This window comes from Dipodomys spectabilis, unplaced genomic scaffold (assembly GCF_019054845.1).
Source record: "Dipodomys spectabilis isolate Male_0828 unplaced genomic scaffold, ASM1905484v1 ptg000032l, whole genome shotgun sequence".
Classification (NCBI taxonomy): domain Eukaryota; kingdom Metazoa; phylum Chordata; class Mammalia; order Rodentia; family Heteromyidae; genus Dipodomys; species Dipodomys spectabilis.
Window position 1 is genome coordinate 29,279,377 of NW_024870709.1, and position 20,511 is coordinate 29,299,887.

At 33.6% G+C, this 20,511-nt stretch overlaps 1 protein-coding gene across 8 annotated transcripts in view; it reads left to right on the forward strand.

Moving 5' to 3' along the window:
• The window catches only part of Bbx (BBX high mobility group box domain containing), a 218,316-nt gene that overhangs the window by 129,387 nt on the left and 68,418 nt on the right, over positions 1 to 20,511 (forward strand). For all 8 annotated transcript variants that reach the window (XM_042676675.1, XM_042676679.1, XM_042676681.1 and 5 more), the window contains 2 exons: positions 4,795 to 4,959; positions 8,722 to 8,964. In XM_042676675.1, the coding sequence (XP_042532609.1) occupies positions 4,804 to 4,959; positions 8,722 to 8,964 (399 nt within the window). In that variant the 5' untranslated portion in view covers positions 4,795 to 4,803. The remainder of the gene's footprint in view (positions 1 to 4,794; positions 4,960 to 8,721; positions 8,965 to 20,511) is intronic.

The following is a 20,511-nucleotide window of genomic DNA, read 5'->3' on the forward strand; positions in this document are numbered from 1 at the left end:
TTCATTCTTTCCTTTTTCCCTAGATTGTTGATTCTTAACTAAATCATTTTTTAATTAGAATTGATGAAAGGTAGGAGATATTCAGATTTTAAAACTTTCATTTTAAACTTTGAAAATTGAGCAGTTCATATATAGGAAAAATGATTCTTGCAAACTTTGACCATTTTATTTTATTTTTTACAAGTAATTAGCTCTGCGATATTATACATATGTGCTTCTGGAAAAATATATGTGATCCGTTCTTCAATTTCAAAGGGATGTATGTAAACCTGAGCATGGAAGGTAAAATATTCTTTGTTCAGTGATAGATACAGAAGTGAGTAATTATTTCTCTTAGGATGTCAACATTATTAAGAATTGTTTCTCTCATCACACCTGCTGATTAAAAACCATGTAAGTGTAGTAGTTTGAATATGTTATTTGAGTGGATGTTAAGAATTTCTGATTGTAGGTTTATGTCCTTACAGAGCTGGGCATGTTAAGCATAGATTAGAAAAGGTAAAGTAGCTACTGAAGAAAAGGAGTAAAGGAGATAGAAACGACTGTCTATTTAGGGCCAGTGCTTGCCATCTAGAAAAGGGGCAGACACTGCTTGCTTAATGAATATTCACTGTTCTGGACAGAGACCTCAGCAATATTGGACAGTCTAAGTAGCATAATTCGATATTCCTGAGTCTTTAAAGTACAGAGTTTCTTAATAACTTGAGTTCACTTATTCTAGGGATTCAGTCTAAAATGGAAAAGTGACCTCTTTGAAGGAAGTCCCATCAGTTATTTCATTTATTGCATCCAGGCTGTTAGCCTCATGTGTTCTTGTTCAGGAACAAGGAGGAAGGACATTTAGTGGCAAAATAGTTCCAAGATTACTCCTGTCACCATTAAAACCAATAAATTTTCCTATTCCTCACTGTTGAAAGGGAGTTCTAGTGTCATACTCATTTTTTTTTTTTCCTTTGCCAGTTTCTTCCATTGTTTTCTTTTATTCTATCAGGAACATATTTCCCTTCTACTGTTTTCTTCAGTAAAATAGACCTGTAGGAAATTAAAACCTAGTTAGATAACTATAGATGATTAATTGCCCAGTTTACAGCACGGATTATTTCATGATCATTTGGATTATTTCATGATCATTTGATTACTCTTGTCTTGGTCATTTTGTCTAAGATATATTGTCTCCAATTCACTTACTCGTTTATTTTTCTTTTGTCCATGCTAAAAATATACCTACTCCCCCCCCCCCCCCCCCAGTCCAGTTGGGGGGGAAACAAACATCATGTATCACCTTAGTCTGCATACCCTTTCTTTTCCACTTAGGAAAGGATATCTTGAATTAGGGAAATGGAAGAAGTGGTGGATAGTTTTGAACTCACCATAGTGTGCCAAAATAGTTACACAGGTTAGCACTGAGGTTTGTACAGTTGTTGGAGACAGTCCTCAGAAATAACTAATTCTGGTGTTACAGTTGGTAGGGATGATGCCAAGCACAGAAAAAAGTAGAGTGGGATGTACCAAAATAATTACAATTCAAGAGAAAATGTAGTAAATGCCATCACCAATGCAATGTCTTTCTTTCCAATGTATTTCTGGATAGGGAGCAATTGGTATTTGGAGTATCAGAAAAACACAGTGTAGTGGAAGTGGGTGGATCTGCCCACTTATAATTCCAACCCTGGAAAGGCTGAATCAGGAGGATAGCAAATTCAAAGCCAGTCTGGTTTCTATAACGTCACTGTCTCAAAACAAAAGAAAGGAGGAAAAGGGAAAGATGGAAAGGAATAAAAAAGAGAGAAGGGAAGAAAGAAAGATCAGTAAAGGTATTGTAACTGAAATACCTTATATGGACTACATGCACAGAATGAGAGCAGGGGATTCAAATGGGGATGAATGTGAACTGTAAATGTTGTGTCACATGTACTACCCATTATTTGATTACTGAGCTTCTATTTTGTCTTTGAATATTAAAATTACATATAAAGGCATGCGTGTTATTGGATTCAATCAACCATGGGTTGAAAATATTCAGGAAAAAAGATATATGCTGATTATGTACTAACTTTTATGTCTTGTCACTACTCTTCTAACAATACCTTATAACAATAATGCATACATTTATATTGCATTTCATATTATGAGTAATCTAGAAATGGTTTGAAGTGCAAAGAAAGATGAATATAGGGGTTAGCTTTCTATCACTGTGAACAATATACTTGAGGCCAATGAAGTTATAAAAGATTTATTTTGGCTCAAGATTTCTGCTAACTTCACAGTACCAAAATGCAAAGTGGTGTGTGTGTGTGTGTGTGTGTGTGTGTGTGTGTGTAAATTAAGTAGTATAATACATATTAAACAAAATAACATATTTTAACTCAGAAACCTTAGGACTAAAAATATAGTTTTCTTTAGGCACTAGCAATCTCTTTACCCATTCCAGATGATAAAGACTCCTGACTTGCAATTTCCCATTAATTTCATGTACTACTATTTTTTTAAAAAAGCTGTTATCATAAAATATTGGGCCCTCAGACAACTTACCCTGAAGTGATTAATAAACCACAGAAATAGCCATTTTCTTTTCTCTTCGTACAGCATTGGTATTTTTAGAAATTCAGTTGCATGTGCCAAGTTTTATTTGTAGATAGAAAGGGGATTGTTAAATGGTCTGTCAATTCACAGGAAATCTTTGTTCTTTTAAGAGCATACCAGATAACTAGTTCCATTTAGTTTTTAGTAATTTCTTATACTCTTAAAGCAGCCACACAAATCATGTCATTATTTTAGATATTCAGCAGTTTATTACTAACAAAGCCATGGGAACATTGTTTTCTTTTCCCTTTTCTTTCTTTTGTTTTTTGTTTTTGGTCTGGACATGGCTCTGAATAAATTAATGAATCTTTTTAAAAAAATCAAAATGAAAACTATTGGACTTTATTGAAGTGAGCATTTTATTTGGAAGCCTCAATAAAAGACTAGTCCTTCAGTAGTAGATTAAGTAAATTGTAAATGTATTTATATATATATATATTTTTGACGGTCGTGGGGCCTGAACTCTGGGTGTGGGCTCTGTCCCTCAGCTCTTTAGCTCAAGGCTAGTGCCCTACCACTTGAGCCACAAGGTGCTGAGGAATTGAACCCAGGGCCTCATGCATGCAAGGCAAGCACTCTACCACTGAGTCACCTTCCTAGCCCCTGTATTTATAATTTGGAATATTATATAGTTATTGCAACAGAAAACAAGATCAATAGATCTAGTGAGAAGAACATGAGAGATACAATTTTGAATTACTAAATAACATATGTAGTTATGCATTTGTAAAAAAAAGATACAGAATGCACAGTTCCTAAGTATATTTCAATTAGTCATCTGTTAGGCTAGCAATTAGAGGGAGATGATTAATAATAGGAGAATCTAGAAATAAATTCATATACATATGATAATTTAGTATAACATAAAAGTATAATAAAAAGAAGTGACATTCCAAAGACACTGGATTATTTAAGAAATAGTATTGGTATTTAGAGAAAAAGAGGAAGTTAAATCCTTCTCATTTCTGTTTTCAAAACAAATACTGGATTGATCAGATACTCAAATCTTTAAAATGAAGCTGTGCATGCCCTAGGAAAGTAACAATGACTTTTGATGTTTGGGTTTTTTATCTTTATTTTTTTATTCATTTGAAATAGAGAATAGCCTCAATTCCAAAGAATATGGTTTGCTTGCCTGTGCTAGCTAAATTGTTTATAAGGCTTTTGAGGACTGAATGAATCTATATATGTTTATGGACCCAACTTTCAGTTTTAATATGTATTAAATGTTTAGAGGCATAATTATGCAGGCTTATCCAGTGCTATCACCAGGTACCAACAACTATGTGTTTCATAAAACCCATTCATGAGCAGTTCACTATGTTGACTTTTGCAAGAGTATTATAAATGGTAATGTATTTATCAAATGAAAGAGAAATAATAAACCAGGAAAAAAACAGTTGAGAAGACACATATGAACTCAGTAAAGTTACCTCTGGAATGTGGGCTTGGATATCCTAGGGAGGGCAAACTTTATAATATATGTTCTTATCACCTGAATAATATCAACATATGTTGCTTTTTATCATCAAGAATAACTTTACTTAAAGTTATTTGAAATGATAGAGAACTTAGGGCTTCTGTAAGATTTATAGCCTGCTTATTTCTTAACTATTTCAGCCAATCACATTTAAAAAAAAATGTCCTGAAGCAAAACATAGAAACATGGAAGCATATTGGCTTTGTTTTGTCATAAATTTATGTTATCTTATAGAACAGTTTTATTCCAAATCCAGATCCATTTGATTTTTACATATTACTCATTTGGTAATAACACAAGCATAGTAATATCTTAGTGTAGAATGAAAAATTCACTATAAAAGTTATAGTAAAATGGGAATGGTCATAGAACTTCTGGGAGACTACCTCCCTGGGATACTCTGCTCCCTTAGGAAGGTGTCTTTCATTAAATGGAAAATGGAGAAGCACTATCAAATAAATACAAACAGAACATCATAGCCAGTAATCATCCTAAAGCTTTTGTAGGTTTTATGTTTCATAAAAGACGTTTTTATTAGCTCAATTTAGCCCACTAAAATAAATGCTTGACTATGTACTTAGAAGTCTCACTGAATCTAGTAAATGTCTGAGCTGGTAGAACAGTTTAGTCATTAAAGTTATAATCCAATTAAAGCTAAAAGAGCAAAATAAACTAATTTTAATCAAATTTACCTTAATTTCTTTGTGCGTCTCTGTCTTTTCTTTCTACAGGTTCTAGTAATGAAAGGCAGTAATAGAAATAAAGATTCAACAGAAGAAGGGACTGGAAAACGACCAAAACGGAAGTGTCTTCAGTGGCATCCATTGCTAGCAAAGAAACTTTTGGACTTTTCAGAAGAGGAGGAGGAGGAAGACGAAGAAGAAGATATTGATAAGGTAATATTTCCATTCCCTAAAGAAGTTTCAATAATAATACTTTAAAAATATAGTAAACAGGTATAGTATGAAAGGTATGTTTCTAAAAGTCAACATAACCTAAATTTTGTTTAACTCCTAAATTTACATTTTAAGATTGATCTTTAAGTATTCATCCTAGTAACTTAGAAGCAGTTTCTTATTAATTCAAATTTCTGTATACTTATGATTGTAAATAATGTTAAAATTCACTGAGATAGGGATGCTCATGAAATTTGATGTGCTCACCTGGCAGCTACCCTGCAGTGTTTTTGCCTCTATCCATTTGTGCACTTATCTCCTATTGTATTTTCCCTCCGTGCCTCCGTCCCTCTGTCCGTCCTCCCTTCTCTTCCTTCTCTTCTTTCCCTTCCTTCCCTTCCCTCCCTCCCTCCCTCCCTCCCTCCCTCTCTCCCTCCCTCCTTCCTTCCTTCCTTCCTTCCTTCCTTCCTTCCTTCCTTCCTTCCTTCCTTCCTTCCTTCCTTCCTTCCTTCCTTCCTTCCTTCCTTCCTTCCTTCCTCTGTGTACTTACCTCCTAACATCATCTCTGAGTTCCCTGTGTAGTATCTATCACCATTACTTTTCCACAAAGATAACAGAACCCAGCAGAAATTATTCTTCTACCTCCTCTATGTACCTGTCTGTCCCCTTGTCTGCCACTGTACTTGTCTTTTCTTCTACTTTCCTTAAGGGAAGTAGGTTTTATTCCTCCTTTCTTATTCTAACAAAACAAAATATTCTACAAATAGATTAAAAGTATTTGGTTCAATTTTGAGTTCAGTTTTTTTGACTTTTATTCTTTATTCACTCACCTTTTATCTAATTTATTGAAATCAGTATAACGTAAAAAGTAGTTAAGATCCCCTTAGTAGATGAATGGATCAAGAAAATGTGGTTCTATATTCCATCAGAAAGAATGACATCATCCCATTCATAAGGAAATAGAAAGACTTGGAAAAAATATTAAGTGAAGTAAGCCAGACCCAAAGAAACATAGGCTCCATGGTTTCCCTCATTTCTAATAATTAGTGTATGTTTAGGATAGTCATAGCAGAGGATCACAATAGGCTAATAGCTATGTCCGTATGACCATATGGGGGTGTGGGGGGAGATGGAAAGGGATGGTAAGGGGAAACAAAGGAGGAGGTAACAATGCTTGATAAGAAATGTACTCATTACCTTGCCCATGTAATTGTAACCCTCTGTATGGTATTTTCACAATAAAAATAAATAAATAAAAGTTTTACGTGGGAGAAAAAAATGCTAATCGAAATGAACTGCAAGATATGGAAATAAGAGTTATTTGTTTTTTTGTTTTTTTATTTAATGTGACATGTGAAGTTATTTTTTTTTCTTTCTTTTTTCTTCTTCTCTGGTCACTGTTTTTGATTTTGGTACCCCGTGTCTTGTATATTCATTTATCTGGAAGGGAAGGGGAATCACAAAAGAGTGAGACAAAGGACAAAGGGTGAACCAATGCAACAGCGATAGTCACAGGACACGGTTGGAAATGAACTTAAATGCTTTCTACTGATCCATATAATCTGGAACCACTCGATTAAGTACTTGCTTTTTACTAAGGCAAGAACACGTTATTTATAAAATGACTCATTTTCTACAGCATTATTTTCCAAACCCTATTCTCATGTTTTATGTACCAGTGCTAAGGAACTGCATGTTGATGCTCTAACAGAACTTCAAACCTTTATCCTTGTTACTTTATCTTCCTATGGACTACCTGATACTTTTTGATTCATCTTTCAAATTTTAGCTTAGACTGCACCTTTTCTTTGGAGACTTTCTTATGCTGCTACTCATCATGAGTGCTTCATTATCTCTCTGTTTTCTTATTTCAGTTATCACACTACTTTTTATTTAGTTATCTCTATTTCTCATACCTCAAATAGTGATCTCCTTTCCCCAGTTTTTAGCTTGGGTCTTAAAATTTAGTAATGGGATGAAAAGGCACACTTCCTCAGCTTAGATAATATAGTGTCATTCCTAATTTTACCTTAGCTACTTAAATTAAGGAATATCAAATAAATGTTCTTTGAAAAAATACAAATCATTGTTAATTATTATATATATAATGAGAGAGATTGGTAGCCTTTATTTTTAATAAAAATCCCTTAATATATTTCAAAGTCAGGTCTGACTTCAACATTTTTGGACCATTTGTATTTGAAGATAACTAATGATTAATTGCATTTGCAATATGTACTTTACAAAAGACTTAAACAATACAAAGTCAATGAAGGAAGTAGTTTGTCCTAGAGAATCTGCTTATAACACTTGTCCAGTAAACATTGTTTAAAAGAACACGATTACTCTGTAATTGTGGTTCTCAAAGTATGACCTGACTCACCAGTAGTATTCACATCCCCTGGAGCTTGTTAGAAATATGAATTCTTAGGATCCACTCCAGACCTATGTAATCAGAGAAGTCTTAGAATAGAGCCTAGCAATCTATGTTTTAAACATCTCTAACAAATTCCATCCACATTGAAGCTTCAGAATTACTGCCTTTCTGCATAATATAGATTAATAACTATCTTGATTCTTCCTGATTTCAACTATAGTACAAGAAATTTTATAATGACTTTAGTACACATTTTGGATTTCTTCTTACATTTCCAGGAAACATCACTGAGTCATATTTTAGCCTTAGAAGATACTTACCAATCCTAATATTTTCTGAGATTCGATAATCACATATGCATTAGGAAATTTAATCTGGAATCCATATGCTGCAAGTGTTAGGGAAAGATTAAAAAGAGAAAGACTGGACCGTAGGACAAAGTGGCCATAGGGAAGTAACATTGAAAATCTGAGCTTTGTTGGAGTTCTGAAGACAATGATGAAGCAAAGTGCTTACTTAGGAATGAGGATTCCAAATGGATTTTGATGATTTAAGCCCAGAGGAATTTACTCATATTGTTATAACATTTCACTTGACACAGCAGCTTGGTATTTACAGGATTAAAGATGTGTAGTGTAGTACTTTCAAATAATCATGTAAATATTTATTTTGATTATTTACAATAGACACTTCCACTTGTAAAGAACACTTAATGGACTGTATTAGCTTTATTTTATCTGTTTTATGGCAAGAATTATCTCATTATTAGCTGTCTAAAAGCACTTTTTAAAGAGAAAGAGCTACCATGCATGGATTTTGTGTGTGTGTTGTTAGTTTTAAGACCTACTAACCCCAAAATAAGTTTATTCATTTAGCAATTAGATGAGTTATATTAGATGAGTTGTTTTTTGTTTTTTATTTTTTTGTTTCCTGGTCATGGGGCTTGAACTCTGGGTCTGGGTGCTGATCCTCAGCTCTTCAGCTCCCAATTGAGCCACAGCACCACTTCTGGTTTAGTGAGTGTTTTATTGGAGACAAGAGTCTCATGGACTTTCCAGCCTGGACTGGCTTTGAACCATGATCCTCAGATCTCAGCCTCCTGAGTAGCTAGAGTTATAGGCGTGAGCCACCGTTGCCCAGCTGAAAGATAATTTTTGCCCTCAGAAGGCTCTCACTGTTCAGTGAGTGACAAAAATGTAAGCAATTACAGCACAGTGTAATATGCTGTAATGTAGACTGCAAAGTTGTTACAGACACTGAGCAGGATATTCATCAGTTAATGATTTTTTTCTTTTTAATTTTTAGGTACAAAACCCAAACTGATTGTTCAAACAACATTGTTCAAGATATGTTAACTACTTGGCTTTTGTTTTTGTTGGTGATAGGTTCAGCTTCTTGGGGCCGATGGCCTAGAGCAAGATGTTGGTGAGACTGAAGATGATGAATCACCAGAACAGCGTGCCAGGAGACCAATGAATGCATTTCTTTTATTTTGCAAACGCCATCGCTCCCTTGTCCGTCAAGAACACCCTAGGCTTGATAACCGAGGTGCTACCAAGATACTAGCTGATTGGTGGGCTGTTCTCGATCCAAAGGAAAAACAGAAATATACAGACATGGCTAAGGAGGTAGGTTACAAGGATAAGGAGTGATGATGATTGTGAGTAAACACTTCTGTAATTCCCACTCTATCAAATATAGAGCACTTATTGAAAGTCTAGAAGTTGCATCCTGAATCTCAGATACTAAGTGGAAATATAAGAGCTTTCTTTGTTCATGTCGTTCCATTTCTACCTTAGAAATGCTGGTAAAGATTCCCAAGAGTCATTTATTACCAAGTTTTTCTAATTGTCTATATTCCTACTGTTATAAAGGATTGATGTATTGATTTATTATGGATAGTTTACTATAAATAGTGATATATTTATTGATTGATAATTTTTAAGTTTTTTAGGAACTCACTTTCTGCTGTCAGACAATGCCCATGATAAAGATGATAATTGGGTATTATTCTAATGGTTGTCATTAGAAAGAGTTGTTGTCTGGTGCTAAGTATCTTTGTGATCTAGATAAGTCTATCATTGGGTATTAGCTTCTTTTTTAATGTTGTTAGAATAAAGAAAGTGGACAAAGATCTATATGTCCCTCAGCTTTAACAATTATTAATAGAAGTATTTCAACTTGTTGCTGTTGATAGTAGTACATCCTGAATATGAATATCTAATGAATGAATGGCAATAGAACAAGCTATATTTTTCTGTATATGCATGTAAACACAGTATAGGCAGTAGTTAGCAAGAAACATTTTCATATAGGAAGGCTATTCAAAGTGGTAGAACTTTCAGTAATACTAAAATGATAGTAGTTCCTAAGTTTCTTCTAAAGTTAGATACTGGTGCTATTTCTTTTCCCCTCCCTCCCTCCCTCCCTCCTTTCCTTCAGTCCTAGGGCTTGAACTCAGGCACTGTCCTAGGCACTGCCAAGGCACTGTCCCTGAGCTCTCTTAATCAAGGCAAGCACTCTACCACTAAGCCACATTCCCAGCCCCTGGTGCTATTTCTAAATTAATCTAGAATTATTATAAGAACACTGAACATTTAAATGTATTGTGATTGGATTTAGTGGAAGTAGGGATAAGCAAAGCTGTTATGATTGTGGTTTAACCTGACAAGAATAATTCAAATATCTTTTTTTTGGAGTTGTTCATGAAAAACTCCACCACTTAAACATTTAGTGAACTTGGGGGGTGGGGAGGGGGCGGTGACAAGAGGACCTAGCAGGGATAAAATTCAATTTCAAATTCATTTCAAGAAATTTTACTAGATACCTTAGTAGTAGAAAAAAAATAATACTTCCCTTGTTGTGGTTTTATTGAATTGTTTAATAAGGTAACAGTAGTTTAATAAGGTAACAATAATTTCTTACAAGATGTTCAGGGAAATTTGAATCCAGAGTAAGCAATTAGTATAATTGTGTGTAATTAATGATCACACAAGGCTTTAGGAATTGATTACTGTTAAAGATAGAATTTTAACTATGTAGGGCATCTGGAAAATTTAAAATCAATTTCAGCAACCTGCAGCAAATAGTTTCAGTAGATTTCCACTAACATAACACTAATTAACAATAAAACTTTCTCATTAAATAGCCTTATATCCTTTCATAATCATGCTTACATGATAAATATCTGAAACCTCACAGGGAGCTGCATAAACTTCCTATAATTAAGCTCTTGAGTTTGTTTGTGAATTGTTTTTTGGTAACAGAAGCATATTCACAGTATATTATTTGCCTTCTCTTAAATACAACTAATTTACAACCCAATAGGTGGCCACTTTTAAGAGGAAGAAGTATTATTTTTGCACAGGAAATCCCTCACTAATTAATTAGGTTCACAATGTTTGTCATTGTGTGGTGTTATAATGAAATTGTTAATATGGTCCCCTACAACCTAAATGTGAAAACCATAATGTCCTACAGTTTAGCTTGTCTCATTTATAGTTGCTCTTATGAAAGGTCCTCTTATTTCTAGTTCCTTTTGAAAGATTAAGGTACTTTCAAAATTATTATACAATTGGGTCTCTAGTCATGATTCTTACTGGCTTCAACTTATTTACTGTATGTTTTCACAGTTCTATTAATGTACATGTAACTGGGCTGGTGCTTTGTGTTAATATTGCAGGCTTACTTAAAATGTCAGTTTAGGCACCAATACTACTTAAGTGGTAGTTGATAGTGATAGAAGGCCACTATCAACTACTACTGTTTTAAAACAATACTTTATTCACTTGTGGCTCACACATATATCTTAACTATTAAGAAGACTGAGATCTCGTGGGCCATGGTTTGAAGCCAGATGAAGCAGAAGAGTTTGAGATTCCATCTTCTAAAACACTAGCAAAAAACTGAGCTGGAGGGGTTGTTCAAATGGCACAGTGCCAGCTTAGCAAAAGGCAAAGCAAGCAAGTATGAGGTTCTGAATTCAAATGCCTACAGAAAAAAACAAAAATCTCTGTTGTAGATACATAATCTTTTTAGTTTTTTTAAGCTCCAAGATTTAAATATTATTTAAATATTCTCATAGTGCATATGTGAATGTGATTACATGTGTTTGCCATTGTCATAGCAGTGAGAAATACAACCATGCATCACTTAATGACAAGATGCATTTTGAACCCTTGTATTTAGGCAGTTTAATCATTGTACAAGCATTATTAGTGCGTTTATATAAGACATTTACATTACCATTAAGAATATAATCTTAGTGGAACACTATTGCATATGTGCTATGTAGTTAGTTGACCAAAATATTTTTATGCAATTTATCTTTTTTTTTTGGTTTTCAAAGAACATATTTTGATAGCAAGAATGATAAATAACAAATATAACTCTGTGGAAGTTTTTTTTTTAAATGAAATATCTTCTTGATATTTCTGTTCCTCCTAGTTATTTTACATTTATGGATTTGGTAAGATGAGGTCCCAATCTAGAATTGGACATTTTCGTGAGTTACTATACTAATTTGCATTGTTGTAAAACAAAATTTGTTGAGTGAGGGTTTCAGGTTCTCCCATAGACGTTATCTAAGCAATGATATACAAGTAATCTAAAACATACTATCCTGAGGATTTAACCCGTTGCTTTCTTAATTTAAGAAATATGACATAGCAATGTTTTGGTTGTTTACAGGTTCTAATTTTTAAATGTGTTTACAGGTTCTAATTTTTAAATTGCAGAAACAATTTTCCTTTTCCTTTCAACATATGTATGTGATGTATGTACAGATGATATAAATGTAAGAATACAAAACTCTTGATTTGTGCTTAGGATATTACTGGAACCTTCCACTTGTTAGTTAAACTAATGATTGCAATTAATGTGTTGACACTGAATTTGATTCATCACACATATTAACCTTCAGCAGAAAGAGTTAGTATAAAGAGGGTGAGAGCATCTGCGAACTTTAACAATCCCAGTGAACTTTAAGAAATTATTCTTCTCTTTGATCAGTGGTATGAGGCCGAATGCATGCATTTATTGAGTTAGGTGCAACTATGTAAAGTCAAAAGAAGACTCTAAATAGTACCTTATTTAGTCATATGGTCATTGAATTGGAGCTAAGGACATTCTTTTCTGTTGGACTTTGTGCCTTTTATTATGTGTCTTTATCCTATTTTCTTTAGATAAGTGAGAGATAAGTGGTCTTGGGTAAAATATATAAAGAATGGTAATGCTAAAATGTCATGTCTTGTGGGAAGAGTGCTTCTATAGAAGGAGGGTAGAAAAGGCTTTACAAAGTCCTTGGTTTTGGTATAGGATTGAGAGGTTGAAAATAGATGTAGGAAAATGAAATCACTTTAGGAACTAGGAAGTGGTTTTTTACCTAGTTTGTGTGGGTGAGTCCACAGGAGATGGTAATATAAGGGTAAATATGACAATCATCACAAGAAATCAAGCTGAAATCTAGTATGATTAGTTGAATGTCAATAGAACTGCTATGGAATTAAATGTAATAGAAAATAGTAGGTAAACCATATTAGCTCTTGATGTTAGTATCTGTTGTCAATATGCAAGGATATATTACCATCATTACAAAACTGGTGGGTTTTTTTGTGTGTGTGTTGTTGGTTTTATTTTATTTTGTTTTGTTATCCATTTTAGGCTTCAACTTTGGACGTTGGCACTATTCCTAAGCTTTTTTTGTTCAGGGGCTATCGCTCTACCACTTAGGCCACAGCTCTACTTCTTGCTTTTTTGGTAGTGGTAGTTTATTGGAGTTTATTGTGGAGTTTATAGTGGAGTTTATTGGAGTCTCAAAGGCTTTCGAATTGTGTTCTTCAGATCTCTGCCTCCAAAGTACCCAGGATTATAGGTGTAAGTCATTGGCCCCAGATACAAAACTTCATTGTGTTTTAAATGATTAGTTCTGCCTGAACATTAATGTAGGGAAAAAATCAACTTATTTTTTTATTGAGATTAATTTGTATAAGGGATTTTTATTCCCTTGTTTGGGTTTTATTTAAAATGAACTCTACTCCAAAGAAGTTATAGCCACATTTCTCATGAGTTATAAAATCTAAAGACTTTTTCTTAGCTCTTTTGTATTATGCCTCCAGAATTTGTGTTCTCAAAGCATGCTCTAGAACTTTGCTATCTAGTATGGCTCTGTCATCCACCATCCTTGTGAAGTAGATGCTAAACATGATTACCAGATAGATGAAACTTTAGTGCTCCTTTAAAAATCACTTTTTAAAAAATATATTTTCCCTTAAAACTTTCTTATACACTTTTCTATTAAAAGTATTCAGATGTCTTTAAACATTTGAAAACATAAAGTTCCAACCTATTATTATTTATTATTTATTATTATAGTCTATAATTTGGTGAGATCTTTAATATCCAATTGATCTCTGTTTAACAATGATTCTCAGATACTTTGTTCTTCTGAATTTCCACTTAGTAATTTTTCCATGGGATTTTCTTTTGGGTACACTATCAATTATGAGTTTTCTTGGTTACACCTAATCAAAGAACTTACTGTATGTGATTTTCTGACTGTGGTATAATTGGGACCTCCACACTTAGAACAGAAGTGAGTAATAAAACCATATATAGACTACCTTTTTCCTTGTTTCTTAGACTATTTCCTTTCTTACGTTCTAGATATTAGGTCTTATATTCTTTCTAATTGTATCTAAGAAAATATTGAGGATTCAGGACATGTCTCAGTAGCACAAATCTTAGGTCTGGTCCCAGTTTTAAGTCTGATTCTCAGCACAATAAATGAAATTGATTGCAATAAAATAATATTCCTATGTTTATTTTTAATGCTAATAAACTTAAATGTCAATTTGTCATTGCCAATGTTCTCATTGAATACTTAATATTCAAAGCAGTCACATGAGTTGATATTCTCTAAAAGCTATTCTACAAATCAGAACACTGAATCCTAGAAATGTTGACTTTTCTAAACAATCTAAACCCAAAAATAAAGCTTGGATTCTCATACTTAACTTCCTTTCTTTGAGATGTTTTGGATTCCCATAATTTAAAATGACAGTCAAGATGCCTGCCTTCATAATGTGGTTTTAAGATGCAAATAAAAAACACATATATTCAAACATTATAGCTTTTGATACTCTATACAAATGTTAGCTTTAGAGTTGTATTTTATGAGCAGTTTTATGTATGCTATTTGATACATCTCTTGCAATAATTCACTGTTTTTATTATGAACTGTTTGAAATACAAAATCAAACTATATATATATATATATATATATATATTTTTTTTTTTTTTTTTTTGCCCAGTTTGGCAGGTATTATACACTGATTAGTAGCCTCTAGTCAGACATAGTGCAATTAAGTGGCCAACTGGTTTTGAAATATTAGTCTATTTGCTAATTTTTTAGCAAACACAAACATTTAAATGTTCAGGCAAATAAATTTATAAGGACTATAGGAAACCACTATCACTGATAAGTAGTAAGTTGAGTATTTAATCTGAACTGTACATCTTGTGGGTGGACATGGAAGGGAAAAACTGGGAGAGAGCGAGGGAAGGGGAGACATGATTAAAAAAGAATTGTACTCATTACCTGACTCATATAACTGTAACCTTCCTGCATATCACCTCTACAATAAAAATAATTAAAAAATAAACTAAGTCTGTCATACTCGTGTTAGTGTTCAGCTGCAGATGTTAGATGTAAAATTTACTGAAGGATCCAATACCTAAATATCACATTAAAGGGGATGTGAATAAATGTTAATACTTGAAAAATGTACACATTTTTGTTATAAACTGATTTGTAAGGAAAAAAGTTTAGCCTTTAAAGAGATTATTAAGTCTAAAAAAACATGTTTTAAAGAAAACTTGAAGATCTCAGAACTCCAACTATCAGTATATGAATTAGACTAATTGTATTAGTCTATGAATTAGACCAGTTAGTCAATATTTTATGTTTTACCTTTGTATCTATTTTCAGAAAGGACCTTTGGCAGATAACTTTTTTAGTCCCTCCAAAATGATATTACTTGAACCCTTAAAAGAAGTAATAATAGGAAGTGGCGTTGTAGCTCAAGTGGTAGAGTGCTAGCCTTGAGCTGAAGAGCTGAGGGACAGCGTTCAGGCCCAGAGTTCAAGCCCCACGACCAACCAAAAAAAAAAAAAAAAGTAATAATATTAACATTTTAAACAAATTCTTGATTTTAGTTCTTGATTTTTTAATTTTAATTTTAATTCTTGATCAAAACAAATTTTGATTTTATAAAGCAAGTAAGAACTTAGTAACCTAACTTTTCTCCTAATTACCTAAATTACTCTGTTAAACTATACCTTAAAAGGTATATATACAAACAAACTCTGCCTGCGTGTGTGTGTGTGTGTGTGTGTGTGTGTGTGTGTGTGTGTGTGTGTGTGTGTGTGTGTATGAAAACAAATTATGACTGCCACATGGTTTCCTGGTCACACCAATCAAGTTTGCTTCCTCAACTTTATCATTCTTACTAGAGTAGCTTTACTATAAAAGGTTCAAGCTAATAATATATTTTTATTCAGTTAAAACCATAAACTTAATTTGGTATTATGTGAAGCAGTGTAATAAATTTTCTTCATATTAAAAACAGCCAGCAAGAATAGCTCCTACCAGAGAGTGCATTGAGTTGTATTATCCTAATGATACTTTTTAAATTTCAATGAAGAAAAGTCCCCAAACCAAAGAAGTTAAGATTAGTGTCACTTTTTAAAACTCTTTGTTTCTTCTCCCTTCCTTTAATGTTATTCTGCATGTCAATGGGAATGAGTGTCTCAGACACTCACTATGCTAGGGTTTTGTTTTTTTTTTAACCGCTGTAGCATTTATGGTAGTTATAATTTGTTTTTAAAGATCAGGTACCTGTGAGTTGTGGCTTATGAATATAACTGTAGCTACTCAAGAAGCTGAGAGTGAAAGGATTGTGATTTGAGGTCAGTCCAGGCAGAAAAGTTTATGAGAACCTATTTTGAAAATAACCAGCCAGAACAAGTCTAGATATGGATCAAGAGGTAGAGCACCAGTCTAGCAAGCATGAGTACTTCCAAAACAAGCATGGTTTCCTGTGCAATCTTTTACAGTTCTTTTAGATTTTCTTTTCTGGTAATACTTCACATACCTGCACTAGGCATCTGTCCTGGTTATACCGATATCCTCATTGACATTTCTTTTACTCCATATAGAAGATCTATACTGTAATAAAAGCTAGAAATATGAGGGCTTTCATCGTCAGGTAAAAAAAAACTATTTGGAGAATTCCTTTTATTTATTAAGGTGTTTTGTTGATCAGATTCCATTTACGTAAATGATCTGGAAAAGCATGAGACCTTATTTTAATAGCGTAACATAACATTATAATGTCATTGTCAAAATAAAAAGGAGAAATAATACTATGACAAAGAGTATGTATTTAATGATAGTAGAATCAGTAACAGAATTGCTAGTTTATTATTGATGTTAAAGAAAATGAGAGTGGTGGGTCAGAGCAGAGTCTTAGGAGAAGGGAGCCAGCATCACTAAGTGCCTTGTATTAGGAATTACATCTGTTACAAGAAATTGGAGGACAAGAGGCAAATTTTCATTCACTGAAAGAATTTTGAAATCCAGAATTGAAAACCAGTCTTCTCATCTATAAGAGTCTTTCACTGAAATCTTAGGACCAGTAGCCTACAATGGCTGTTCTGGAGGATAAAGGAGTCCTGTAGCATCAAAAAAAATCAAAATCTCATGGATTATTTAGGGATAGGTAGAGTGTATCTCTTGGCCATTTAATCCTGTGATGATAGATTTTTCCCCACCTGGTTGACCTGTTTGGTAATAATTTCACTTGGTTATTTACTTCAGACAATATACAAAATGTCCCTACATTGCTCCCTTATCCAGCCTTCTTTGTATTCCCTTTCCTAATAATCTCACTCAACAGATGATCAAGACTTTCTATTGATTCTTAGAGCTGATTCAGAGCAAGTGATTGATGAGAGGTACCTCGTTCCAAGGACAAATAAGTCATCTTCACTCCTGTCTCTGCATCACTTAGTGCACATACACTGGTTTTACTTGTATTTATGACATTCCTATCTGTGCTTTAATACCTTCAGTATAAACACTATTGTTTCCTCTGTCTCCTAAATTCATAAAGCCTTCTGTTCAATACATTACTGGATTTGGGGGCCTGTAGTATAGCTTTCTGGCATAGTGCATGTTTAGCATGTATGAGAACTAAGAATCAATCCTCAATGTAAGTTAATAAATGAAAAACCCATTATTTGTATATTGACAGAACAAGTATTATAGTATTGAGTATTTCTATTAAAAATCTGAAAAATTGGGAAAGATAAGAGAGAATGATGAAAGAGTAACATTGATCAAGATGCATTATACTTATAAACCGATTTTATGGAAATTCTTATTTTTTTCCCTACTATCCCTTCCCTCTCACCTCCTCAACTACACCCCCACACACCTCCCACGACCTCCCAGCCCCGCCTAAATTGTAAAGTTGGTTTTTCGACATAGTGTCTTGTATATCTCATTGTTGCAGTGGGTCAATCTGTATCCCTATTTAAACATTTTGTTTTTTCCCTTACCCTCCCCAAATTATACCAACATCAAATACAGTGAAAAGTGGGGTTATGCCATGAGGGAGGGACATATAAAAGGACAAAAAAAACACATGGTACCTTATAAATACATCAGAAACAATAGCAAGGAAGAAAAAACCACTGCGTCCCTATCTTGGGGTTCATTTTGCTTAACATCATCTTCCCCGAGCTTTTTCATTTTGCTTAACATCATCTTCCCCGAGCTTTTCTGCTTGTCCCAGACATATACTAGTTAGTTACTGCAAATAAGGGAAACCATGGGGCCTATGTTTCTTTGGGCCTGGCTTACTTCACTTCATATAATTTTCTCCAAGTCTTTCTATTTCCTGGAAATTCTTTTATGGTAATTCTTTTGTTACTTAAAGACGATAAAATATAATTAAAAAAGAATCTGAACAATGAATATTGTGATAAGATGCAAGATTAGTGTTCTGTATAGTAAATTCCTAGTTCCATGTTCCAGATTTCTTTCTTGCTTTCTGTTATTCTATTCATAGGTAAAAACCTTTTTGGCACTCATGCAAACCATTTTTCATGCCTAAGTTAGGGCAAGACTTATAGACCATATACATACATACATACATGTATATATATGTATGTATGTATATACCATATATACGTATATATGGTTTATAAGTATTATATTTACACATATATACTGTATAGTTAATTGTAGATTGTAAGTATTGGGAGTGGAGAGCTCTTTATTTTATCATGTTTCTTGTCCCCAGTGACTAGTAAGAGGCGGTCATTTAGCCAGTATTCACAAAGTATTGGCAGTGAAGGTGGATGGAATATAAATGACAGAGAAATGATTGTGGTGTGGTAACTGTCACTGCTTTATGTTGTCTTCAGCACAACAAGCTTTCTGTTATGAATTAGTGTAAGCTGGCCTTTATTAGTATCTTCAACTACATTTAAAAATATTTGATGCTGACAATAATTCATTTGTCAGGATGAAGTTATTAGCATTTTCATTATATTTACTGTTTTTTACAAAACAAATTACTAACTGATTCTTAGCAAACACTGACATCTTACTAGGAACAGACATATCTAACATGAAGATGAAGAAGAGAGGAGGGCAGGTATGGAACAAAGAAATGAGTGCTAGTGATACCATCTAGCATCTTTCGCAGTTGGGATTTGCTTCTTTACAAACTGAACTGCAATGAAGATAATTTTATTTCTCATGACAAATACCTTAATAAATGTATTTGAAAGGCTTGTCACTTTGTAGAGTAGTGACCTTTGTCCAAATGAGTGTCTGTCTGACAAACCTAGTCCATATGCCTTTTATTTGGGAAGAGTAATGATGTATGTGTCTGCTATTGCATTCTTACCTCTGCCTTCCATTTGTCACTTTCCATCTCCAGACAGCAGGCAAGGCTATTTGTCTGCCTCAACTGAATATGTACATCCCCCATGCAGATGAATGCGATGTGGTGATGTCTCATGTCACATTGATGCTTCCAAACACATCCTGGTATACAGCGCTAAATTCTAGTTTGGCTTTGGCCCCACAGCCCATGTTTATTATTTTGTAAGACAATTGGGTCTACATGTTAGACTTTTGTATGCTTATCTCGTTGGTGTATAAACACATAAATTTCCATCTTGCAGGTATTTATTCAGAAAATTTGAGCATAGATAACTTTGGAATACTAGACATTGCATCTTTATGTACATTACAGCTTTTATTTATATGATTTATAATGAAATCATGGGGGAAAGTTTATGTTACATATTCTTTCCTTACACAAAGGTTAAAGGACATTATTTTTCCTCTGGGACTAAATTGAAAGGTATTTGTAGCTTATAATAAATGTCATATGCTGACCATTTTAGAAGATAAACCTGTGAGGTTGAACAATTATGTTAATAAAATATACAGTAGTAACAGTTGAATACATGGAAAATTCATCTTTATCAGCTAACATTACTAGACAGTGGACAATAAATATCAATAATACATTTCACTTAATACTATCATAAAAAGAGAGAGGTAGTAGAGTTAGGAGAGAGGATAACAGAAGAAAGCCAAAGAAAATGAAGCAGATAGAAAGATGTTGGCAGTGAAGGTGGAGACTCTCAAGAAAAACTGAGTTTGTGATGGATTCATAGCAACATAACACATCATAGCTTTTAGAGCTTGTTCATGCATTTGATCATATGTGCCCTTTTACCAAAATAGACCTACTTATGACCCTTCCATACCTCTCTTAGACATGTGTTATAAGGAATGTAAATCAATGAAATCAGCTAAGATAGATGAAGAAAAATATGGGATAGTAGATAGATAGATAGATAGATAGCTATCAGACAGACACATGCCATGGAGTACTAGTTAGCCATTAAAAAAATTGTACCATGTGCCAAGGCTTATGCCTTTAATTTCTAGCTCCCAGGAGGAGGATGAGCTCTGAGGATTTGGTTTCGACCAGTTTAGGTAAGGAAGTCTGTGATTCTCTTATCTCCAATTAACCACCAGAAAGCTGGAAATTCAGCTGTGGCTCAAGTGATAGAACAATACCCTTGAG